Source organism: Chelon labrosus (assembly GCF_963514085.1).
Source record: "Chelon labrosus genome assembly, chromosome: 15".
Taxonomy (NCBI): domain Eukaryota; kingdom Metazoa; phylum Chordata; class Actinopteri; order Mugiliformes; family Mugilidae; genus Chelon; species Chelon labrosus.
Window position 1 is genome coordinate 26,056,464 of NC_140348.1, and position 26,510 is coordinate 26,082,973.

The 26,510-nt window shown below is 44.1% G+C and overlaps 2 protein-coding genes across 6 annotated transcripts in view; one reads left to right on the top strand and one right to left on the bottom strand.

Moving 5' to 3' along the window:
• Nucleotides 1-6,665, top strand: part of fancl (FA complementation group L) — a 27,674-nt gene extending 21,009 nt beyond the window's left edge. For 2 of the 3 annotated variants that reach the window (XM_084561817.1, XM_084561818.1), the window contains 4 exons: nt 1,032-1,077; nt 3,182-3,263; nt 4,732-4,848; nt 6,263-6,501. In XM_084561817.1, the coding sequence (XP_084417943.1) occupies nt 1,032-1,077; nt 3,182-3,263; nt 4,732-4,848; nt 6,263-6,448 (431 nt within the window). In that variant the 3' untranslated portion in view covers nt 6,449-6,501. Of the gene's footprint in view, nt 1-1,031; nt 1,078-3,181; nt 3,264-4,731; nt 4,849-6,262; nt 6,502-6,527 lie in introns of those variants that run through there. The other variant, XM_084561819.1, reaches the window with a different exon arrangement.
• Nucleotides 6,456-26,510, bottom strand: vrk2 (VRK serine/threonine kinase 2). Of its 3 annotated transcripts, none has more exons than XM_084561815.1 (15): nt 26,423-26,510; nt 25,693-25,827; nt 25,311-25,366; nt 23,586-23,655; nt 22,005-22,092; nt 21,490-21,598; nt 21,306-21,398; nt 20,975-21,107; nt 13,026-13,146; nt 12,123-12,181; nt 10,715-10,887; nt 8,545-8,688; nt 8,099-8,269; nt 7,063-7,233; nt 6,456-6,902 (listed from the first exon to the last, which is right to left on the bottom strand). In XM_084561815.1, the coding sequence occupies exons 2-15, from the start codon at nt 25,820-25,822 to the stop codon at nt 6,591-6,593; spliced, it is 1,830 nt and encodes a 609-aa protein (XP_084417941.1). In that variant the 5' UTR covers nt 25,823-25,827; nt 26,423-26,510; the 3' UTR covers nt 6,456-6,590. The 3 variants fall into 3 exon arrangements, with proteins under 3 accessions (XP_084417941.1, XP_084417942.1, XP_084417940.1); XM_084561816.1 differs by lacking the exon at nt 26,423-26,510 and adding an exon at nt 26,205-26,230; XM_084561814.1 differs by lacking the exon at nt 26,423-26,510 and having other exon boundaries at nt 25,693-25,878.

Here is a 26,510-nt window from a genome sequence, read left to right on the forward strand (position 1 = left end):
AACCCTGCTATTTTGTAAATCAGTCATTTACAAAATAGTTTAACTCAAATCCTTGTGTTAATCGTCTGGTGACTCCTCATGTAGTCCCATTTCATGTCTTGGATGGTTTAACATAATATTCAATGAACCGTGTAGTCTGTAAAATGTCATAAAACAGTGAGTAACTAATCATAATCCTTATCAGATTGGTTATCAATTAACTGAGTAATGGTGTCTGACTCTCTGCAGTAAGGCCTGTATCACTAATCACATCCCGTAGGTATCCTCCCTTTCTTCACGCCATAATCTGCCAGCTGAGGATCAGCCAGGCAATAAAGTACGACCTCTTCCTGTGCCATTATTCAGATCAGATCAGCGAGAATGAAAAGGGAATATTTTTTCTTCTGATCTCCGTTCGTCTCGGTGGTGTAGCCCGTCGTGTGCTGTCATGTCAGAGCACTTGCTTCCTGAATGGCACCTTTTTCATTCTCACCACGCCGACGCCGGAGAACAGCCGGGCTCCGAGCTCGGGCTTCAGCTTTCTATTTAAGTCCCCGTCAATTGTCGGCCATTGTTTCTGTAAACCCAAGGTCACGCAACTCCTAGCCTGTTGCCTAGCAATGCAACTCGAAAGATATTAAACACATGCACACTTCAGCCAGCGAGACGGGAGGCAGGCGGCGACCCTCAAATACGGGGGGTCGCGCAGAAATATTGCTTTTTGCATGTAGGAATAACAAATAGTGAAAGTGATGAGTGCTGCACGGAGACAAAGCTCCCCTGTGGAAACAGAGGAAGCTAAGATGCTTCATATCTGGCATATCTGTGCTGAACCGGGCCGTCGTCAAATAAGAGACGGCGTTTGAGGGTATGCAGAGTACGTCTTCTTTTTTCTCTTTAAGGCACTCTAATTTACTGGGGGCTTATGTTCAATAATAGCGGATCTGCAGGTGAAGCGTGTGAACGCAGACTTCAAATCAAATTCTAGCCTGTTATTAAGTATCACAGTTCACACCCAGCACCAAATAACTCCTGCTGTTTTGTTGTTGCAGCGGTGACTCCACTGAGGAATAAGCTGAACGCCAACATGCACATGTGGTAAGAGTCTCTGCATCACACAGCTCTTAGTTTGAGTCATTTATGTTTCAGTGGAATAACTGTCATTTTACTGTTTCCCCTGTTTCTGTCGTCCTAACGTCGGTCAGAGAGCACACACTGAACACTACTGTTATCAAATCAGCTGAAAACACAAAACCACCAGCGTCACGTCGTCCATCTTGTCTCCTCACGAGTCCACTGGTTCCTGCTGAAGACATACAGCCACACTAATATCTGTTGTTGTCATGTCACCGTTAAGCCGAGGCTGTAGTTTCATCCTCAAAAAGCCCTTTTTTCATTTTGTAGAACACTGCAGGTTAGACAAAGTGAAGCCAGTGTTTGACAGGACAGCTGAATAAGACCGCCCACTTTGTCCATGGCAACTTTACACTTCCTGTCTTCACTGTGCTTTCGTACGGAAGCTCATTGGTGCCACGCTAGAAAGAGATAAACGGATCAGCGTCCCGTTATGATCATTTATATTGGTTGTAGCACAACAACAGTAACCTCAGACATCAACAGGGTTTCTGCAACGTCTTAAAAAGTCTTAAAAAGTCTAAAATTTGATAATGCCAATTTAAAAAGTCTTAAATACGAGCATATTTTGCATTGTAGATCTTAAATTATATTTAGTCAAGTCTTAAATCCTTACATCCATTTACCGCTTCATTCCCATTTTGTTCAATGCGTTGGTCACATTCAGAGTTAGTTCCATGTGTTCCGTGTAGTTCATTATGAAATATAACTATTAGAAAAGTCTTGACAGCCTGAAATCACGGCTGTTATGAAATACATAACAAAACTATGCATGGCACATAGGATGGAGGAAGTCGGGACATGTCTCAATGCATGTTAAATCACATCTAGAGGGTAGAAGCTTTCAGATAGTTTATGCTGTTTTTAGATTTGTGAATGATGAATGAAAAAGGAAAGTTGTTCCCTTATTTTTCGTACTTTGAGTAGGTCTTAAATTTTACCCATAATAATCTTAAAAAGGTCTTAAAAAGTCTTAAATTTCACTGCTCAAACCTGCAGAAACTCTGCATCAAGAAGCTCTTACTGCTTTACAGAACATATAGATACCAGTGTTGTGCAAATAGTCATCTAGTGGTGGTAAGTTATTTACATTACACTGTCATATTCTCTACTCCTGTCAGATTTAGATTCATATTTATATTCCATTCCCCTCTAATTCAGATTTAGATTATATATTTTTTACAGAGATGAAACTAAATCTTGTTGCACTTGTGTTCTGCAGTGACACTAAACACTATTCTGATCTTATCTTGTACTACGACACACTGTAATAATATGAAAGATAGCCTTTTTCCTAATGTCCATACATTCTTATTGGGAATATCACTCAGGAACTCTATTTATATTCAGCATAAAGTCAATAAAATCAGCTCAGAAATGAAGAAGCATTGTTGGTTATACTGCAACAAATTCAGCTTTCTCCTAATTTGGAGTAACTGTGATTGTAGCTCAGTAACTCAACTTTTGTTCAGTGAAGCATCATCAGAATCATCTCACTCATTCATTAGCTCCTGCTCGTCACACTAGTCAACACTCAGTTTATGAAACACTGCCTGTCACTAATTTTCAGGAAGTTTTTCAGTCAAGGTAGAATCACCAGACTCAACTCACAATGCATATTAGTGAAGTTATTAAATATTCCTCTAGCTAATCTTCTTACTCATTAGCCCAACAACAAACAGAGCTGAATGGAGTTTAGTGTTGGTTTTCAGTCTTTTCATATTTGAAGGTACATCAGCTTCTCAGAGGGTGGACAACCATCTGATTATCACTCAGGAAAAAATCCAAAATGACGTGATTACTCTTTATTTTCAACTGAGGCAGAGACTTTTAATTTCACCGCAGGTCCTAACGTTCCCCTCTGCATGACACATCTCAGGAAATGCTCCCTCTCTGCCCGTTAGGTCTGAAGCAGCACAAAATGCTCTTGGTTTTTTTATTTTTTATTTTATTCCTTTTATTCATATACCAACGGTGAAAGTCTCCTAATCATCCCCCAGTGTCTTTGCAGGCTCATTTGCATGTGGTTAATTAGTGTGTGAAGGAGATGTCTGTGGTCTGCTGGCAGGAACCCGGACTCCAGCGTCTTGCACAACCTCCGGGATGTTTTGGAGATCGAATTCCCGTCACCTGCCACCCACGAAAAATCTGTATGTCACACAGCTTGCCCCCTTTTTTCCGTCTCAAACGTGTCCGCTCCTCTTCACCATTACCTCAAGGAGCTGTGTGTGTGTGTGTGTGTGTGTGTGTGTGTGTGTGTTTTTACATCTATGCATGCATCCTCCTGTTTGAGCTTCAAGTTATAAGGGGGCGGATGAACACTGCTGCCTATTTTTCTGTCTATTTCCATATTTTCTCTGTGTGTGTGTGTGTGTGTTGTTTTTCTAAGAGGTGGGCACAAATTCTCCTTTAATTGGGCTGTTTACAGATAAGATCATTAGAATAACAAAGATAGCAGAATTCGCTGCACTATCAAACCGCTTTAATCACGCAAAACCATTTATCTCTTTATTTAAAAAAAAACAAAAAAACAACCCTGGTTCCTTCCCCTCCCCTCTCTGTCTGCGTACGGGTTGAAAGGGCGTCGTGTTTATCCGCTGTCGCTGCCGTGATTAATGCCTCGGCTTCATTAACATTCAGAGGAGTGAGAAAAAGTTGAGTTGACCAGATGTTGATTTTTTATATATTATTTTTTTTTAGACCTGCCATCCTCTCTTAATGGATGGCTCTAGAAAAAAAAAAAAAACGACAACAACAAAAAACCAAAACAGGAGCTTCTCATTACGATGAAATGCAAATGAGATAAAGTGTGTTGGTGTGAGAGTGAGAGAGAGAGAGAGTGAGAGCTGTGGGTGTCACTGGGTTCAGACCTCTTATTAAGATCCGGTCTGGGTGATCTGATCGTGACTGACCAGCTTTAGGTTTGTGCGTTCACACCTGGCGTTAACGTGTGTCTCCAGATCTGATCTCAGTTTATCTGTACGCGAAAAAAAAATCCTCCGCCATCATCTGAGGTCCAGTAGAATATTAGAACAGCTTCTGTTTCTAATGGACTGTTGCTTCAGAACCAAGAACAGCGCTGTTTTATGTGTGTGTGTGTGTGTGTGTCATGACTTTGGCTTCACACGTTAATTATTTATTAACGTTAGTTAGACCTGTACAAGACTCAGATTATAACTTAATCCACCGTTAATCTGTGGTAGTAAAGATAAATAAAGACACTGATCATTATCCGCATGCTGATACGTTATCTAAAGACAGATTCACTCTCATTTCATTAGTTAATTCTAGTTTAGATTTGTTTATTATTTACTCATTTAACAGCTTAAAGTAAGGACTATTTTAAAAGTCGTTATTTTTTCTTTCCTGATGATCATCAGCTCTGTGTATTGTTCAGATCAGATTTATACTTGCTCCAGTTATGGTCAGAGATCAGATCTCTCCAATGCGTCCTGGGACCGTTCACATCTGTCTTCTTTTACACTGGTCACTTGCAAACCGATCGCCCAGATCAGATGTTAATGCAACAGGCCCTGAGACCACAGCATGTGTAAATAAACTGTCTGCCTCCATTGTTTTGTTGTGTGTGTGTCTGTGTGTGTGTCTGTGTGTGTGCAGAGTTTCAGCGTTGAGTGTGGCATCTGTTACTCCTATCGTCTTGAAGCTGCCATCCCTGATCAGGTGTGTAACGACCCTCGCTGTGGACAGCCCTTCCACCAGGCCTGTCTGTATGAGGTATGGACACACACACATTCATTGACATAATGATTCCCTAACCCTAATCGTACCCTTTACCCTAAAACCAAGTGTTAACCCTCAAACTGTCTTGTAAAGAAATGAGGACCGGTCAAAATGTCTTCAAACTGGTCCTCAGAAAGACAGACAGGTTCACTTCTACGTTAACAGGCTCCACTTCAGCACTAAAGATCAGATTTATACTTATTCATTAGGGCTGGAACAGTTTATAATAACCTACTAAATTATAACTGAATTTTTCCTTACACATTTTATTCAGGCATATTGTCTGTGATGGTGTACCCACAAAACTTTAATGAAACACAACTGGACTGGTAGAGTTTCTTGAAGACGTTTCATCCAAGTCTTCAGTTGTAAAGGACTGGTGGAGGAGTTGGGTTTAAACAGGAACATCTGTGAATGTTACTCATCAGAAACTGACATGACTAGAGTCATAATACTGACCTGGAGTTGGAGCAGACTGTTTGACCCCGTCCTCTCTCTCAGATGTTCAGACTGTGTTGTAGATTGATGGTAGATTAGATCTCCATCGATGTCAAATTGGAAACTCATTCTCTGGACAGAGATCTAATCTACAACACAGTCTGAACATCTGTCCTCAAGAAGATTGAGACTGGAGCCTCTGACTGACAACATGAGAGCCAAGATGGCTGCAGGTCAGTATTACGACTCTAGTGATAGGTAACACCCACAGATGTTCCTATTTAGAACCCAGCTCCTCCACTAGTCCTTTAGAACTGAAGACTTAAAGAAAGGCGACTAGACTTGTAGAGTTTCTTGAACGTTTTTGGACATACAAACATATTTAATGATTAAACTTGAATGACATGTGCTGATTGGAACTAGAAAGTCATCTGTATCATCCTGTAGAGCGAGGGTGTCAAACACATGGCCCGTGGGTCTAAACCTGTCCATCAGAGGGTCTAGTCTGGCCCCTGGTCTACAGGTTTTCAAAGCTTTTCTGGAAACAGTAACTCATTTTAAAAAGTGACAGATTAAATTAAAAACTAATCACCAGCTCCTCTGCTTACAGCATGTTGTGATTCAGTAAACGATTTAGGTAAATGACTGAACATTAGTCATAACTGGTGCGTACAAAAACATTTATTATTTTCAAGTGTCAGTTTTAAAAGTGTTGTTCATTACATATTGCTTTCACTCAAGGTATCAAAAAACAGAAAGAGTTTTATTCTGTTTAGACCATAGTGTTAAAAGAAAGAAAGAGGTGTTTCCTGGTCTTTCTCTGTTTGACCACTAACGTCTTAGAGTTGTTGACGCTCAGAGGTAAAGGGGGAGGGGCTTAAAGGTTTAGGTGCAGTGAGGAGTGGATGTTGAAATGAGCGCTACCAGGTCCAAGGTGAAGACCTGATCAAGTGTTCTGTTGTTGCTCCAGTGGCTTCGGGCGCTCCCCTCCAGCAGACAGAGCTTCAGCATCGTCTTTGGAGAGTGTCCCTACTGCAGCAAGGTACGTCCCACCTTCACATCCAGCCCACTGCTCTCCATACACCACACAGCCTTCACTCTGACTGGAGCATGTGATACAGAGTCAAAGACACCCTCGTTTGTGCACATGATTTGAAATGACAGACGTGTTTTCTTCACTTCATTCTATTTATTCTGATCTAGTAAATGTTCTGAGGCTTCTCCTTCTGTTCCAGCCGATCACTGTCAAGATGTCGGCCCAGAAGTCCTGAGGAAAGAGGCGTCGTGTTCCCGGTGGATTAACCTTTCTGTATTAATGTGCTTTGGCAAACTCCAAGAACGACAGCCAGCAAGAGGAAGACGGCAAAATAGAAGAACCCGGACATCAGAGTGTGTCTCTGTGTGGGACCAGCTTCCTCTTCACTAAAACTGTCTCTGTGTTTGTAACAGAGATGCTCGTGGACGTAGTCTTCTCTGTAGCGGAGCGGCCGTTCCTCCCATCGTCCCTGGTCATTCACCAGGGTTTTAACTTTGGTCAGGTGGCGTTGGCGTCTCTCCTGAGTCACGGTCAGGTCGTCTGTTTTCCTGCCGCTCCGTTTGGGTTTAGGTTTCTGTTAGAGACGGTAAATCAAGTGTGTGCTCTTTTACAACTGAAAACTTTACAACCTTTGTTCAGGACCTGCCGTCACAACAAGACGTCTTTATGTAAAACAGGTTTAACACGGCACATTACAACAGGAAGGAGTCGCTGCTAGCACGTTAGCCTCACACCTGTTTGTGTTGAGCTCTAGGGCTGATGGGAGGACCTCTGATGTAACATGCAGGGACGGGTTTAGGCCTGGCGTCCTCTTCTTCTTCCTCTTCCTCACTGGCGTCTTCTTCATAAGTATATACAGGGTCACGCCGAGACCTCGGGGCTCTTCTGGGTCCAACTTCTTCCTTCTATCAGCAAAAACAAACAAAAATAAAATGCACTTTATTTCTATGTTCTAGTGAATTTTACTTTTTAAACTTTGAATCGTCACAGTTTGTCACAGCGTGCTGCTGTTCAGACTGGTCCTGGTTGGTAAATGCTTTTACTAATCATATACGTTTATGAGCAAAGAAGATTAATGAAGTTTGTTTTAAGTCTGTGATAAACCAAAACCATGTCCCTGTTGCGTCAACATGTCTTCTTCTCTCTACTGCCAAAATAAAACGAAGAAGAATCCATGGAGTCCACTCTGACAAAGGCTGAGAAAGATTTATTGGACAGAATCCAGTCCACTCTAGGAGAAGACAAGGACAGACTTTAGGAAGCTACAGGAGACCAACTCTAGGACATTTAAGATCGGATCGGATTGGGGACAAAAAATAAACTAGATGTCCCCAGATCTTTGTGTCAGAGTTAATGTAGTGTGGAGAGGGTAGCTGGTACCTTGTGTTCTCTACTCCAGAAATGTTCTGGTCATCCAACGCTGCCATAAACTCCCTAACCCTCTCTGGAAGATGTTTCTCCTTGACACTGTCTCCAGGAAACTTTTCTTTTAAACGTTCAGTGTTTGTCGTTGTTGTTGTTTGTGTGCAGCCTTTGACTGAGTGGACTCAACATATTCTTCTTATTTGGCAGCAGACAGAACAAGGAGACATTTTGGTGAGCCCTGATGCCAACACCGACTCTGACACCTGGATCAAGACATCCCTACTTTCTATAAAACAAATATGCACAAAACAAAGACTGGATTGACGACGTGATGTCCTGGATCATGTCGCTATGCTAGTGGGTGAAAACTAGAAAGGGAAGGCTGCTAGCACGTTAGCATCACACCTGTCTGTGTTGAGCTCTAGGGCTGATGGGAGGACCTCTGATGTAACATGCAGGGACAGGTTTGGGCCTGGCGTCCTCTTCTTCTTCCTCTTCCTCACTGGCGTCTTCTTCATAAGTGTATCCAGGGTTACGCCGGGGCCTCAGGGATCTCCTGGGTCCAGCTTCTTCCATCTGTCAGCAAACACACACAGAATGGCATAACATTATGACCACTGACAGGAGCAGTAAACACGTAACACTGACCATCTTGTGACACCCTCAGAAGGCAGAAGGTCCATGTCCATTCTCTGATGAGTCACCACAAGAGAGACCTGCACAATATTAGGAAGCTGGTCATAATGTTATGGCTGATCAGTGTATATCCTTTCATTAATCATCACAGATAGCGTTAACAGTCACCAGCTCTTTGTTGAAGGTGTTTCTTTTTGAGCCGTTGGACACCTCACCTGTTGTGACTGATCTTTAGGGGGCGATGGTCCTCTGGCGTGGCGGGACGGTCCTGGTCTGGCCTTCATCCCTTGGTGTTTGTCTTCATCTTCCTCTGCAGGTGCAGCCTTGGCCCTGGACGGACCTCTGGCTCGTCCTGCTTTCTGTTTGACAGAGGAAACATCGGTGTGGTTTCAAAGCTTCAGTTAAACATTTGTATGCAAAGTTGTGTTGCTCCAAAACCCTCGAAACTGTGATCCTCAGAATAATCCTAGATCTCTCCAGCGGTAGCGGTAAAGAGTGAACAGGCCCAATCAGTGGCCTTCATCTCAGCTGACATTTACTCTCCTCAGTAAATGGCCACTTGTGTTTAACTAGGGATCAAACTGGCCAGCACTTTAGCGTGGAAATGAAACGACGGGAGGAGATGAGATCAGGAGCATAATTGGAGACGCGCTGTGTCGCCGTGTAAAGTGTGTGTCATCAACTCCTCCAAATTGGGCGACTGAGAGGGGCGCTCGCTGGGCCCCCCACCTGCCCCCCCCACCTGCCCCCCCCACCCCCCCCCGGGGGTCAAGAAGTGATTCCAGGCAAATTGGAGGAGAATCATGTTCCTCCTCCTCCAGCTTCAGCCCGGGCCACCTCTGGTTGACATGACCACTGTGGGGGGTAGGGGGGTAGCAGCAGCAGGTTAATCTTCAGGTCAATCAGAATCCTTTTGCAGAACTCATTCAAATCACTGTGTTCTTTGTGGTTACAGAACGAATCACATTAATGATCATCTGGTAAAACTCAAACTGCATATCCAAAAACTTGTTAGGAAGAAATTTAACAACTGTGTCGACAATTAAACTGACAGGAGAATGTTGGAAGAAGAAAGCTCCTGAACAGAGCATCTAAAAACAAATAAAGCTTAAAACCAGTCCATGTTTCTTCCTACTATCATTTCATTATAACCTAGAGCAGTAGAAGGCAAACAGCAGCCAATGAAAAAGTCATTTCCACCAACACTGAGCTATCAGTCAGTTCACATTAATACTTTTCTCACAAATCTGCTGGAACTAGAAATATAAAATAAAGCTCATGTTATGCTGAGATCACTGGAGCTCACACTTACCTACGTTATGATATTAACACAATACATTTCTGCTCTCTGCATGGACTCAGCCAGGGTTACACAGTTTGGACCACAGACTGTAGATTAATAAATATGGACAACTCCACTTCCTGTCATTGGCCAAACTGACACTATCTTCCCAGTAGCTACGGGTTGCCAGCGTCAAGCAGACTTTCTCTGCTCATTTTTATAAACTGGAACTCTAACTACTGAGCTCTCTGGAGTTGTGCAGCAGCTCGTACAATAGACTGAGCATCCTGATCTGAGACTGGCCACCCCTCAGTCCTTCATGGTATTGTATCGTCAACCAAGTGTCAGATGGCGTGGTCTTTGGAGGCGATGGAGTAAAATCTGTTTAAATTTTTTTCTTTTGGCGCCATAAACCCTCAAAAGGCCACAGAAACACTGTCCTAAGGTTGTTTTCTACTTTCCATCGCTTTGGTTTTGATAGTTCTCCATTAATGGCCAGCAGTCTGTAAATACAAATACACTGGAGGCAACGTGACCAGAAGGCATAAAGCCACGAGGTGGAAATGACCAACGACCTGTAAGTTGAAATCCTTGCACCGCTGAAGAAAGATATCACCAAACTTAAAACTGTGATAGCTGAGGAAAATCTGAACTACGTGAATTTAAAACCTAAGTGGCCAACAGGACGGCAATTCAATCAACCATTCTGGAAAATCCATCGTGCTCAGATGATACGATTTGACTACAGGCCAAGGTGATTAAACTTGAGACGGCGGTAACTAGCCTACGGAAGGATGAGGCGTTCAAACATCTATATATTGGACATCCTGGGCTCCAGTGACCCAGCGGCAGTCTCCAAACTACTGAGAAAGGTCCTAAGCTACCAACAACCACTTTGACGATCTACCAGTCAATCATCTACCATCACTGGCTGAAGCAAATAAATATTGTAAAGCAGCTCAGATACAGTAAAATATGAACCTCTCTGCTGTGTGACCAAAGACTGATGTTGCTCGGTGTCTGTACTTTCAGATTGAACCAAATATTAACTGTCTGGTTTCTGAGAGACGTGTGCTGGTCATCACGTCGTGCTGCGTTCTCACCTTTCCCCTGGGCTGAGGATCCACGGTGGCGGCCGGCCCTGCCGGTCCTTGAGGCCGGGAGAAGTCAAGCTTTCCCCTGACAGCGCTGCCCAGCAGGTCTTTGAGGAACCGGTAGTCTGGCTTATCTTGGTAGTCCAGAGTCCTCACGTACTGGAACAGCTCAGCCACCTCGTCTGAGGGCGGGAGCAGACGAGACACAAGTTTCAGAATCAAATATGTCACAGGACACACTGGACAAAGCTGGAGCAATGGAGCCGTCTGATCAGCTGTGTCTGCTGCTGACTAACTGGTGGAGCACTAAGTTGACGTGTTCTTTGTATGAAGTCATTTCAGGGGGTGGGGGGGGGGGGGGGGGGGGGGGTTGAGTCATGCAGCAGCAACGGCAGGATGAACCTGAAGGTCTCCCGGTCCAGATAACGCCCCGGCTGGTCATGTATCTCCCACAGCGGGTAGATTAGCCACGCGTACGGCTCTGGATATGCATGGTGTGTCATACACAGTCAGCCTTGATGCATCACACACACGCCGGCCAGACCGTGAGTATGACACCCACTGCAATAGAGCCGCTATCTCCTCTCCCTCTCACACACACACACACACACACTTAGCTGATGCATACCCCGGCTCTTATCTGTGGCGGGCAGCCGGGCTTTGTCGGCAGAGGAGCGCCCCGTCCCGACCATACATCACACACCCAGCCGTCACACAGGTGTGACCTCTCCTTATAAAGACGAGAGATAAAACTTTGAAAGGCATGTCAGAGGGACAGCTGTTTAATTGGCTCAAAGTTATTCTGGAGCGGCAGGTAGCAGAAGGGGAGCGAGATGTACGCCGATCGGCCACAACATTATGACCACTGACAGGAGAGGTAAACAACATCCCAAACTGATCAAGTATCTGTGGGATGATCCACAGAGGCCCCTCCCTTCAGAGGCCCCCCCCACTAACAAGATTCTGTTGCCAGACACCACAGGACAGGAAGGTGGTCATAATGTTATGCCTGATTGCTGTATGATTCTGTAGTCAGGACCTTCAGGATCTGGTTCAGGCACATTTCAGCCACGTTCAAACCAAACTCAGACATTATTTTGTCTCTTTTCTTCTTAAATACACATTTTCATAATGAACTAGGTTTTTTACAGGAGTTAAAATCCTGCCATGTGCCAGACATTTCCCCAAACCCCTGCAGCATCCTGGGTATTCAGCATGTGTGTCATGGGGCGTCACAGTTTGCCTCTGCATCCTGAACCGGTCTCTGGATCCCCGTTAAAAAGAGACAGAGATCAGATGCAGAGATCCTCTCCTCCTCCTCCACGGGCCCGTCGTCTCGCCTCCAGATTTCCCGGCGTAACCGGGGAAGTGTAAGTGATGTCCTGTAATCTGAAGATGGCCCGCGGTCTTGGCTTACCTGTGCTGGCTCCGCTCACCGACAGCTGCTGGACGGAGTCTGGCAGATTATCCATCAGTCTGAGAGAAGAGGGAGGGAAGATGAAATAAAACACAGGGAGGAGGTGAGGGGAACCAGAGGGATCCCAGCCAGAGCAAACAGTCCCGTAGAACGCTAGTACAGGTGAGTGATGCTGACAACCAGTCCATACGTTAGATAAATAATAATATTAGAGTATGTACGCCATGGTTAATTATTACACTGTAGAGTCCGAGATTCAAAAACAGGTTCTGAGTTGTCTAGATTGTTTAAATCCTAGATTCTGTGTCAACTGTGTGGATTTACTTCTTTTTTATTTCACAGGAGAGACAAGGCACGTCTTATACAGCAGACATACAGCAGTTATCCAGAGAAATTAAAGGAAAATATAAGAAGACTACCATTTCAAGGAATGTTTCTTCCACCTAGGGATGTCCCGATGAAGTAGTTTTACCTCCTGATCTGAGTCCTGATCCCAACCTTAAGTAAACATCTCCCCTGGAGATCCAGAAAGCCTTTTCTTATCTTCTTCGTATTCTCCTAGATCCCATGTGGACTGAGCAACTGGACTCAGTCCGGTAACAGCCAAGCCTGATCTTTAAACCAAAACCACGTCCCTGTAGCATCAAAAAGTCTTCTTCTGTTTTAGCTACGGGGTACAACATTTCTGGAGTAGAGAACACAAGGTACCAGCTACCCTCTCCACACTACATTAACTCTGACAGAAAGATTTATTGGACTGAATCCAGTCCACTCCAGGAGAAGACAAGGACAGACAAGATGTCTTGGCCGATACTGAATATTGAAAGATTTGGTATTAGATTGGAGGGGCAAAAGAAATTGATCGGGACATCCCTAAACAGGACAGGTGAAGCTGCTACCTACCTGGTCTTAGCCTCCTGGACCTGAGCTGGATTCTTGAGAACACTGTCCCAGGGCAGGGATCCACATAACCAGTGAAGAAGACAGAAACCCAAAATCTGAATGTCGCTACGTCTGGATGGAGCTGGAAGGAGACGGAAGATGTTTTTTTTTTTATTTATACAACACTTTTAAAGGCTTTACTCCTTTCATGCAAGCTTCTACATTTGTGTCAGCAGTGTTTTCAAATCACCAAACTTCTCCCTGATCTTTAAGTGAACAGTTACATGTATATTTAATGACTACTTAACTCCTAATTCTCCACCAATACACAAGTGTAGTCCCTGTCTTTCTCTGTACTTCTTACTTACTGATCATCTACTAAAGATTCTTCTATTAAAGCAGTTGAAGCTGGACACAAGCACCATCTGAACTGTGACGTTATTGAAGCTAAAGAGAGCGATTCAATCAGAAACTCTGCAGCAGATACTAACTCACCTCGTACCCCGTGTCATGTGTCACTGGGGTATTTTTATTTGCTCTAACACGATAAGGGACGAATGGAAACATGTTCTAAAACTAGACGCACGCTTTTGATTTGTAGCCCGTCTGTAGGGATCCATCTGAGACGCACGCTGTGAAGCCGTACGATGATCTGCTGGTTTTCCCCTCACCGCTGACAAAAGGCCCCCTTGAGGACTCTCTCTGACTTATTTGAGCAATAATTTTTTGTTCTTTTTTTTTTAAATGAAACCAGATACCAGCGTCCTTTGACATTATCCAGACACAAAAAGAGTCATTTCTCTCCACCGTAGACAGACGCTGGATGTAAAACACAGAAACGTCTGAGGACCAAATCACTACCACATGTTACAGGAGTCGACGACGGTGTACTGTTGACCTCGTACATGCTTTAGTGCAAGCATGATGTGCACCGACTGACTGACTGCCTGTAGAAAACAGGAAACAACCCAGAGTAAATAATGGAGCAGTAGTGGTTGGTCATTGGTCCAGAGGCGGGGTCCACCCTGGACAGGTCTCCAGTCTATCACAGGGCTAACACAGAGAGACACTCACACCTACGGCCAATTTAGAATCACCAATGAACCTAACCAGCATGTCTTTGGACGGTGGGAGGAAGCTGGAGAACCTGGAGAGAACCCACACAGACACAGGGAGAACATGCAAGCACCAGAAAGTCAAGTCAGCCTGGATTAGAACCCAGAACCTTCTGGCTGTGAGGCATCAGTGCTAACCACCACACCACTGTGCTGCCCTTTTTCCTTATTTTAACAATTAACCAACATCTTTGAAATGTGGGAGGAACCCAGAGACCCTATGACAACCCAAGAAGGCACAGGGTGAACTAGATGCAGAACGACGGGGTTCGAACTTAGAACCCAGAACTTGGTGTGAGGCGTCAGTGCTAACCACCACACCACTATGCCACCACTTCCATGAAACTGATGGAACAGTCATTGGTTTTGGAAGCACAAATCTGACCTTATAGGGCCAGAAGAAAAGTTTGAGGGACTCCCAAACTTCTCACGATGCATTCTCCAGACAGACAGACAGGATGAATGTTTAGCTCAAATGTTCCACGGCGATCCCTCCGATAGTTGCAGAGACGTGCCTCTCTGATCTAAAGGTGTCTACCTTATTGTGGCTTTAGAAGCCTGGCAGCAAGTCTGAACGGTGGAGAACTGAGCTGTGTGAGTGTTTCTTTCAAGAAAAAAACCTCTTCTTCCAAACTCATTTATCTGAACTGAATGACATTACCGCTGGAGAGTCCTATTCAAGAGAACCTGTGGTGGACAGTTTGTTTAACAGCTCTTACTGGGCTTAAAATGTGCTTTAGATCTTCAGTTACTAAGAGCTGTGATACCTGGAGATACAAAGGCTTTTCACAACACTTAACCGAAAGCATGTCAGTATTTCAGGGATTCAAACGACAGAATTTAATATTTGAAGGCATGCATGACTCCAGTGGAGTGATTTCTCATATGCTAAGAGTGTGTGTATTTGATTATGTGTGTGTGTGTGTGTGTGTGTGACTGCATGTGACTACATTAATGTGTGAGGTCTATCAATATTTAGCGATCAAGTCCATCCAGAGGGGTCGAGCCCAGGGAGTTTTAGCAGCTCAATACTGTAACGGCCGCCACGCGTCTCGGGAGAAATTACCTATCGACTGGCTTCATCAGAGGGGGAGAAACCTCCTCCCCCCTCCTCACCCCCTTCCTCCCCGAGCCAACGGCCAGCATTGATCCTCCCCCAGCCAACCGTCTGGTCTGAAGAGGGAGCGTGGCCACTGGCGCACAGGGCCAGGTTACGTGGGATGGGAAGGACAGTAATCTGATTACATGTGCGTGTAAGTATTGCGATATACACCGATCAGCCACAACATAATGACCACTGACAGCAGAAGTAAATAACACTGACCATCTTGTGACAGTTCAATGTTCTGCTGGGGAACTTCTGGACCTGGCATTCATTGGTGTTGATGTTACTTAGACATGTAGCACCCACCTAGACCAGACCAGGCACCCCCACCCCATAGCAATGACACTCCTCCCTGACTGATGAGTGAGTGGACCCCAAACAAGTCACTTCTACAAAGGCAGACATTTCATTGTGAACAAACAACCACGTGGCTGTTACTCTTCTTTCCATCACCACATAAAGTCCACGATAAAGCGTTTTGACTGGCGTCGGCAGATCTTTGCCAAATCCTAATCAGGTCTTGATGGAGAGTTTCCATATCGATAAATTGTACACCGGGGTTGTTGGTCTGAGTTACAGACTACTACACAACTGCTCATCTTATCCTGTGAAGCGCATCAACATGAGGACCACCACTATTGTTTCTCAGCCAAATTAGCACAGGCAACAAATGGTTCTAGATTCACAATAAACAAGTAAATTTACAACAAAAGTGTCAGGTGGATCAGTTCCTGACACTTTTACTATTGTGTGTGTGTATATCTGGTAAGTTAAGACAGATGACAAGACATCTTTGGTTTACTCGTCATCATAGTCTGATCCCATCATCTGGACTAAAAAGTCACAAATAAACTTGACCTTACTGCTCGGGGGAAGGAAAAGACAAAAGAAGAGTGTCACAAGTAAAGATAGCCCTGATGTCCTGTCATTGATACTCTTAATTAATAAACCAAATGTGTTTGCACAGACGAGCAGTGAAATACCGTAATATGTCAACAATACATTAGCTCCGAATGTGAGACTGTCAGCCTGGTCCACTTTATCTCAACAACTCCGGTAATAAGAGTCAGATCTGTTTGCCCTTGTGGGAGTAAAGTATGCATTAAGTCAGCGTTACAGTGAGGCTTCCTATTGTTGTAAATAATTACGCCAGCTCTTTATTGCTATTGAAGCCGTCGAAGGAGAATAAAGATGAGAAATACATGTGATACTGACACTGGAAAAAGTGTTGCAACTCCCAGAGCACCATAATGGATTTACAATTAAAAAGATCAACAGCTACATTAAGTGCTGCTGCCCTCTGCGTGTGCTCGGGCCGCGTTATCACGGCTCATAATAGCGTCTTCTGCGTCTGCTCTTGTGTGTTTATCTGTGGGTTTTGCCCCCACACAAGGAACGACACGGGCACGCTGCAGACAAATCTGCATGTGCGCACATGAGCACGCACACCTATGTGTAAACAGCTCTCAAAGGAAGCGCGGACGTGCACAACACATAACTCCCACATAAATACACACATGTTCTCCACATGCTTCAGACAGGGAGGTGAGGAAGTGGCGGTGTTGTTGTTAATTATCTCCTATTGTTATTCAGATTCCCTGAAGCGCGCCGCAGTGTCACACTCTTAACCCCTTCTGCTTTCGCGAGCCTTGTCGTTGGGAGACGGTCTTCCGTCCGCTGTCCGCCCACCGAATGCCGGTAATTACACCGTTTAACTCCGGGTTCATAGGCCCGCCACTTTGCGAGCCGCGTTCGCGCCAGCCTCACCATGGCAACCTGTCAACATCTTTGTGGAGACGGATGCCAGCTGAAGGGCAGGCGAGGGGTTCTGGACCGTGGTCACCGTGTCCACGCGCGGAGGAAAGTACACTTACCTGCTCTCACCGTGTGTCTAAGCAGGTATTAAAGACAACAACGCCAAGAAAGACTCACATCACGTGTTCTTCACAGCCGGAGGTCGCTTCAGTTCTTTGAAGGGCTGGTGTAATAACAGGATGGGCCTGTGATTTCATTGTCTCTGCTACTCAAGCAGCTGCAACATGAACACTTGTTGTTAAGATGCGTGCCTGTTTCTAACATCTACATTATGTTGCTTAACGTAGAGCAAACCACAATTTGTAGAGCTCACCTTTCTAGACCCTATTAAAACGGACATTCTCTCCAGTAGATGGTTACTGCTGACGGGACACTTTCTGGCCCTCTTCCGCTTATCGATCGCGTTGATAGAAACTCTGCCGCGGCGATTAGGCAGCGTGAGGCGCGCTAACTCACAATATCGAACCGGCGGAGCGGCCGAGTCGGTTTCAGCGCGGAGCTCGCGAGGGGTTATCTGCGGCTCGGGCCCCCGCTCTAACCGAACATCAAAGCCTTTAATTAATGGAGGGGGGGGGGGGGGGGGGGGTGAATACACGATGCAGGTTATGACTTCGGCTAATTAGGGAATTGTTAAACGGAGACAGTGCCGGGGAATTCAGCAGGGGCCGCGGATGGAGGATCGATGGTCAATGAGGAGAGGGAGCATGTAGGCAATTTGCCAGTTAATGCGTTCCCAATATCGGCTAGAGGAGGCAGAGGGTGGCGGTGGTGGGGGCGGGGGCGGGCGGACTGTTATACATGGTGGGGGGGGGGGGTATTTTACAAACACAATGAGCAGAGCTTATTGTGATGTTAATGAAAACAGAGTAAAGTCATTCTTCCCACAGTAAGAAGTTCACAGATACACGAATTAAGCCGATATCTGTGTCAGTGGTAGAGATAGATCGACAGTGTTTTGTCCTGATAACGCGTCCAGAAGAATAAATATCTGTCCATGTAAAAAGTTAAGAAATATTAGTTTGTCTTAGTCTTTCAAGAAAACTGCTAATGAACAACACCTTGTCACTTCTCTAATGTTAATAATAGATTAGATGTAACAGATTGGGCCCGATCTATTCTAGTTATTTATTTAAGTTCTGCCATAAACCAAAACCACATATGAAGCTTCAAAACGTCTTCTTCCTCTTCGTTGCCTAGCGTCAAAACTGCCAAAGGAAAAACAAAGATGACATCTTCTTCTTCTGTTTTAGTGGCGGTTGGTTAACGTCAAAGCTGCCGAGAAAGTACGTTACATGACTAAAAATATCTGCTGTGTTGAAGATATAGTCTGTATAAAGACGGAAGTGAAGCCAAATCAAGTAGAGCTCCCCCTGGTGGCTGGCTGCAGTATAGGTCATAAGCTCCACCCCCTCCATGTTAGTGGGCGGGACTTGGGCTGAAATAAAACGCTAAAACACGCACAAATTAATTTTTTTTTCAAGGATGGTTTCTGTCATTTCAGGTGGTTAACAGAATGATGATGAATGTTCAAGTGTCAATCTTTTGGAAAAGATTCGTTTTCAGTTGGTTATTTGACGCTACAGAAACAGGATGTGACATAATGCCGACCACCAGTTGACATGCCAACCGCTTCGTAAGGCGATCCCGTAGGTGAGAGTGGTTAAAAAAAAATCTGAAGTCGCAAGATGGCGCCGTCCGTATCCCCGGGAAAAAGGCGTCAATTTGACCAACGCAAGGAAGGAAGTGGGAACGTGTTGTCCATATTTATATACAGTCTATGGTTGAAGAAGACAGAAGAAGTTTCCTCGAGACCGATACTGAATATTAAAAGATCGGTATCAGATCGGGGGGCAAAAGAATTTGATCGGGACATCCCTAGTTAATGTAGGAATTGAAACCTTTTGTTTCCCTTTTAATATTTAAAAACTGCTTCGGCCTTTCTGGCAAATATCCTAATTTACAACCAAATGTCGGCTTTATTTGAAAATGATGATGGAAAATCTGTTGGCGTCCTATTAGACCTGTAATGTGAAGCATCAACAGAGATTTGGAATAATAATTTAGGTAATACAAAGTGATGAAAGCTTCAGATTTGGTTTGTTTTTGAGGATTGAAGGTTTTTGTAGACAGTAGTCTGGGAAGGAATAACTGGAGCGATGACTAATGTCTTAAACATGGCACACTGCTTTAAGATAGATTCACTAAAATGAAAAACCTGAACTATAACCTTGTGGCACAGGTAGATCAATCAAGAACATCCCACTTTTTTCTTGTTTAGGTACATCTTCCTAGAAAGAATCAGTGGGAGTGATACACCCAGCATTGTTAAAACTGCTTGTATTTTGAGACAAAACCACGAGCCGAGAGATTTTACTGAAGACAGACAATTTCAGGCTTTGTTGTCCATGTTTACGGAGGAAGCCACTCAGAGGGAACTGGAGACTGTCAGGCTTTTGATACAACAGCAGACTAATTTGCTTAATCTTCCTGGGGCTTTGGCCCCGCTGAGGAAACGCAACATCACAACAAGACGAAATTACAGGAAACGACACGACAACTGGCAGACTACCTGCTGATGACTGTTTGACACCGAGCATGAGGACAGCGACCTCGAGGTGAGTCCGAATCATTATCAGATTCATCATCAGGGTTTGGATTACTACGTAAGCACAGTCTTACATAGAAAAACAGACACAGAGGGAATATATCCGGAAACATTCCTGTATGTGGGCTATAGCCAAGTCTAGATGATTTATTTCTTATGAGTCCAAAGCCAATGACAATTAAGATCTGGAGTAAGGATGTGAGGAAAACAACTGTGGGATTCAATTTGCACAGGGCTATTAATTTAACTCCATATTTATTGCATTATATATACAAATATTCTAGTGTATTGCATATCCATTATATATTTTTGTAGATTTTTATAAAGATTTTCTGCTATTTTATATATATTTTGTATATTTTGATATATACTTTTGTATATTTTATATACACCTTTCAGAGGTTGCGCTAGACTTTTTCGTTGTCGGTCATTTTGACTGACAGGGTCATAAAAATTCCGTCGTAATCTATTTTTACCCGTCACTTTAATTTTTTAAAATGATAATAAAGACATATTCGATAGCATTTAATTTTCATTAAAGTTTCATTAACTTTAAGTACTTTTTTCAGAACAGTATTGACTTTAAATGGTAACAAAGAAAAAAAAAAGTTTCGGATGCCAAAAGTTCTGCAATGTTTAGAACGTAAACTGCGATGAGAGACAAAAGCCAACTAATAACGTCACTCGCCACCAAGTGGTCAGGGTGTGAATTGCAATCTGTCAAAATGACGGATGGCCTTCAGATTTTTCCGTCACATTTAAAAAAAAATGACGGAAAATATTCAGTTAACGCGACCCCTGACATCTTTATACATTCTACCTCACTATACTTTTATTTTACTTTATTTATTTCTTTTTTTCCTTTTTTCTGACTCAAATTACTCCTGTCCCTGTGTAATGATCCTACTGGATACCAAATTTCCCACAGGATTAATTATATATCCGTAATATAACGGTAAAAGAAGCCACTTTTCTTTGAATGGAGTCATCCATTGTATAGATGTTCTGTACATTAACTGCAATATATTCAAAAGTCTATCAGTCAGGGCTGCGAAGGCGCTTCATCATCAAACACCATATCAGCAGGGAAGATCTGCTGGCTTCCTGAACTCAACACAACCCTCACTCTCTCACAGCCGGACATATTTGTGTGTTTTACTAGACAGGAGTTGTCACACACCACCCAACAGACTCCCTGGGCATCTGGGTTTTTTGCCTTGAGGCCAGAGTCAGCCGCTGTAGTGGGATGAACTAACTGGCTGTTACTGCGACCACCACACATTAAGTCATGTCTCTAGTGTTTATCTTGTTATTAAGGCTGAAAGCTTACTGATTCCTTTGTGGGCATCGATGCTGGTGTACTCCATGGTCCCGTTGTGGCCCTTTTTAGGGTCTTCCTTGTATTCTTTGTGGTCTCCTCTGGGGCAGTATCTGTAGGAGAGCCCATAGTCTGCGAGGTAGACCTACAACACACACATCAGGATAAAAAACTACATTTATTCCTCTTAGACACGACCCTCACTCACAGAACCAGCTGTTGACCGACCATTTACTTTATTTATATAGTTAGCACATAGAAGCACAAATGTATATTCAACAGACCTCAGTAGTATGCACATGCAGGAATATCAGGAATATCACCTGGGACAAAGTGGACTAACCTGTTCGGGGTCTCTGTAGCCCAGCATAAGGTTGGCTGCTTTAATGTCTGCATGCACATACTCATTCTCATGAATATACTCCAGCACATCCACCTGGAACAAAGCAGGAATGATGATGACCAGACTGGAAGCTACTTCATGGAACAATCAACGTAGAGACAAAGTTCCACGATGACCTGCTCACCAGTCTTTGACCGAGCTGGAGCACGGTGGCCTTCTTCAGTCGGCCTCCGTTGCGATCGCAGAATTTCTGAAGGTCGCTGTCGAGTCGGTCTATGGCCATGAAACGATATCTGAGCGCCAAAGACAGAGAGAGGGAGAGAAACGCTTTGTTACTCTGACTGAACATGAAACCCTGTCCGTTAATTCCTGATTACAACTGATATAACCTGACTAAAAACACACATAATATTGGGAATCGACACTAAAAGTAGAGTTTGAACCCCTTCTAGCCACATGAGGTAAAGATACTGTGGTTCATAGTTCATAGAGTCAACAGATGAGACAGGTCTTTGGTTTGAAGTCAGCTGTGGCTGGAATGTGACGACTATCTGATAAGTTGACCTTAAAGCAGATAAATTCTATATTTTATGTTTTTACATACACTTTACACAGGTTTCTAAGGGGCTTCATATTAGAAAGGTACTGGTATATTCAAGGCTGAGCCCCTGTGATACTGTAAACAGCTGATGTCAGTACTTGAGGTCTTTATATTCGGCGAGTCCGGATCCCCAGTACGTCGGGATGCCCAGGAAGTCCAGCTTCTTGCTTCTCTTCCATTTTTCCACTGGAACAAGATCAGAACAACAATCATGGCATGTAGATGTGTCTGTGCACACTTCCACTACTTTAACAATACTCTTTTTCTGTAACTCTTCACTAAAAAATAAAATAATAAATAAATAAGATCCCATTTTAGAGTTGGATTCATTTGTTTGTCTTTCCAATACAATCTACATACACTTGCCAGTTCATTAGGTACACAAGTGAAAAGAAGTCCATTCACAGTCCTGCACCAAATACTAGATTCATGAAGGTTGTGTTATTCAACATTTGTCTGAAATAACTGTGTTTTCATCTCTGATGCCGTGCTTTGTGTTCCTTTGGCAATTATTGGATGTTTTCTTTTAGTCTGAGCTTCCCTTTTCATGTTTTATCTAAAATGCTGTTTGCACCGTGATTGTTGGTGACCCTGGTGATGGCCATGAGCCACGGCAGACTTATAAAGTTTGTTCCAAACACCACAAGTGTTGCTGGAGTCTTGACTTTTTCTGTCATTTTGAAAACCCCATTCTAGTCAGTGGGCTAGGCTAAATAAAAGAAACACTTACACACTGATCATCCAGTTGAAATATTTGCAGTTTTCTGAATCTGAATGAAGCAGGACTTATTTTTAATAGTTCACCTAATGAATGAAATTGCGCCACACAATTTGCAATTCAAATAAACATTCAGCCAAAGGAGCAAGCCGGATCACAAAGACATTATTCTTGTCTCGTTGACCTGAATTTCACTCAGCTAGCATCTCGTTATCTTACAATATCAGACGTATGAGTAAGAGTGAAATCGCTAGCTAAACCAGAGCAACGTTTATGACATGGCTACCGTTTATTGCACAAAACTTGCTTTCGTTTCAGCTCTGGAAGCTTGGCTCCGCTACATATGCTGTGACGAATGCTGCTTTGTGCACACACGCCTCAGCGATGACGCCGCTTCGCCCGTAAACTAAGAAAACCTCCAATCATTTTTTGATTTTTACGACTGTCTGGCCTTGACCTACACCCACCTCTGACGTCACTTATTTTCGCATTAGCCTGAACAAAAAGCCCAAGCGCTATGAAAAGTAAGCGAATCCTTTGTCCAGAAATCCGAGTTGTCCTTGTAAGTATAAGAATGCTGGCACACAAACATCAATGTGAAGGTACGGAGACTAAAAACAACTGCAAACACACACACACACAAAGCACTGGGCTTGGCTTAGGGCTCGATGGCGGCTGGCTTGACTGGCTCTCAACCAGGCTGGCAGGTGGTCAGGGGCTCAGCGGAGGCCCGGGCATCATTACGTGTGAGTGGCTTCCTCTCCGAACGGAGGCGATGGAGAGAGCTCAGACAAGCGTGGAGAGGGGGCCCCAACTGCCACTGAGGTGCATGTTTGCTTTGCCTTATTATTAATTACTCTGCGGCAGGCGGCAAAACCTCCGCGTCTGCAGCCACTTCATCAGTCAAACGCACTCGTGCTCCAGTGAGCTGCCGGGACGCCGGACGGGTGGTGCTACTCACTGCTCTCCGGTTTGGCTGCCCTCTGGTAGAACTTGAGCTCTGAGAACAGGGGGCCGTTCTCCTGGTACTCCTGCACACACAAGCACGCACACCGTTAGCTGCTTCATTATCACTGGTTAAAGATGCGTTAGGCCAATTGTCTGAGACACAAACTCAGCAGAATACAACCGCTTCTCTAATCTGTTCTAAAACTTTTTCTTTATTTTACTGTCCCCTTAGAAGCAAAATGAAATGTCGTGCAAATTGGGAAACTTATATTTTGATTACAGGAAGTGATGGGAGAATTTGAGTCTTTGATGATTCAAACTGAACACTGTTTGTACTCTGTCTTCCTGGCGGTTGTACACCATCTGTTGGACCCCAGGCACCTTTACAGCACTAACAGCTCTTAAGTGAAGACTGCATACATGCCCTCAAGTGTCAAGAAGGAGACTCGACTGAAGCGGGTTGAATCGCACAAATACAGTCTGAATGGGATGTAATTAAAACATTATATAGTTTAAAACCCACAACTCGTACTTTTAAAGGGGTTAAGAGGCAGTGACTCAACGGCATGATCCGCTCACTGAAGATGAATCTATGAATCTTGTCTCAAGGTTTCACGTGAACAAAGATGAGGTTAGCGGTCTGCACACTGCTTTGTCTCCACGGACAGAAGGAGACGCTGCCGTGAGAATCTTATTCCCTTAGTCCAATTGCAAAAAAAAAAAAAGGCATAAGTCAAGAGATGGCAATTCACAACAGTGCATCTCATTATAAAACGAATTAAACTAAAGCCAACGACCACTTTAGTTTCACTCTACATGCGATTTGCCGTTTTAGGTTCACATATCGAGGGTTAATCCAAACTGGTTGATGGCAGATGGAAGTGGATTATACAACACAGCAACAAGGGAATATTTACAAGGGCCTGCACCAGCTTAGGATACTCTACTAACTACTACATAGAAGTTCACTTACACACTAATTTACACTGATCAGGCATTACATTACGACCGCCTTCCTAATATTGTGCAGGTCTCCCTTGTGGTGACTCATCAGAGAATGGACATGGGCCTTCTGAGGGTGTCCTGTTTTTAGTGGGGGGGGGTCTTTGAGGGGAGGGGCCTCTGTGGATCATCCCACAGATACTTGATCAGTTTGGGATCTAGTGAATTTGGAGGCCAGGTCAACACCTTGTGCTGTTCTTCATGTTTTTTTTTTAGTTGTTCCTAAAGTGTTTTTGTGTGTGTGTCTGTGTCAGGCTGCATCCTGCTGGGGATGGCTGCTGCCATCAAGGAGTGTCATTGCTATGGGGTGGGGGTGCCTGGTCTGGTCTAGGTGGGTGCTACATGTCTAAGGAACATCCACACCAATGAATGCCAGGTCCAGAAGTTTCCCAGCAGAGCGCTGAACTGTCACAAGATGATCAATGTTTTTTTACTTCTCTTGTCAGTGGCTTTAATGTTGTGGCTGATCGGTATAAGTACCACGTGTCAGTGTCATGTGATGATCTTTGAAGCTGAAACCAAACAAGAAAGAGGAATCATCCCTTTGCCGTTCCCAGTTTACCCTCCCTTAACCCTTACCCCGGTAAATAACCATGGTAACAACTGACTTCTCCTTCCAGCAGCAGAGTGCAGTAAAGACCTGCTGCGTTTCACATTAAAAATTCACAAAAGTGTTAATGCCCCCCCCCCCCGAAGATTGATAGGCTCCGTCTGTGTGCAGCACGAATGGACTCACCACTTTTATGACGAAGTCAGTGTCCGCAGCAACAGGTCTGTCTATGTCCCGGGAAGCTTAGAGAAGACAGAGGAGTGAGATGAGACCAAGTTGAGATGAGTCTGGAATAGGTTGACCTATTCTTTTGAGATCTATCCATGACTAGAGGGGCATTTACAAATAACTGTATTGTGCATAAATGGTTTCATAAACGTCAGGAATTATAACTGGGAAAGATGAAGAGCGTTGCCATCTTCAATCTGATCTGTTCACGTGGCTTTTGCAGCCGAGAGAAAAGCAGATCAGCCAGAGCAGTGTCTCAGTCTGCGCACATGTGCCTCCTCGCAGTGCAGCGTGTGTTTGTGTGCAGCAGGCATGTCATCGGGCGCAGTGTGCTCATTACCAAGATAGATCAGTCCAAAGCCACCCTGACCGATCACTTTCCCCAGCCTCCATTTCTTCTTCTCGGTGTCTGTCAGCACGAAGCCGTCCGGGAGTGGTTTGGGTAAAGTGTTCCTTCTCGGTGGCGCCATGAGATCTGAGCACATTGGAGAAAATGTGAGAGAAAACACTGAGTGCACACGTTGACCCACTGCATGTCCTGATGCGTCTGTGGTTTCTAAACCCCCACACAGACAATGAGATGCTTCTGAGGGAGGCGGTGATTTAGTCTGAGAAATTTGAGCAAGAGTAGTCATTTCCAAGAAGTCTAAAATGAAATCAGAACTGAAACCACGGCTGTTAACTGCCACGTTTTATGAATATGATGTACGAGGGAAGAGTGTGAGGTTTTTAGAAAGCAAGGCTCGGTTCTGGTCCAGTTTAAACTGATAGATTTCAACAAGTTTTAGTCTACTGGTCGATCTAGATGTAGATTTGCTGCTTAGATGCTGGCTCCATGTCCGGTATACACACCTGGCTCCTTAGCAGAAGAGTTTTTTGTTGGTTAGTTGTTTAGATGGCTAGATAAACACACAAACGAGACAGGAACAAACTGATAAACACACGGTAATAGAGACGTTTGAATCATCCTAACGCCATGGCAACAACAAGCTAGCAGCTAGCTAACTTTGATTTAAAAAAAAAAAAAAAGGGTTCTTCAATATGACTTACAAGCTAAAGTGTTCACCGACCTCACGAAGGGAATAAAATCCGTACGTCGTCAGTCTTCTCTGCAATACCGTGCGGTGTTTTTCTTTAAAACGTTATCGTATTTCCAGA

Excerpts from the sequence above, each read along its gene's own strand:
- vrk2 (XM_084561814.1), bottom strand. The coding sequence starts at position 25,837 with ATGTGCTCAGATCTCATGGCGCCACCGAGAAGGAACACTTTACCCAAA. Across the intron at positions 25,367-25,692 it reads CTTTGGACTGATCTATCTTG|CTTCCCGGGACATAGACAGA; the intron begins GTAATGAGCACA and ends GTCTTCTCTAAG. Across the intron at positions 21,599-22,004 it reads GCCGAATATAAAGACCTCAA|ATATCGTTTCATGGCCATAG; the intron begins GTACTGACATCA and ends TTTGGCGCTCAG.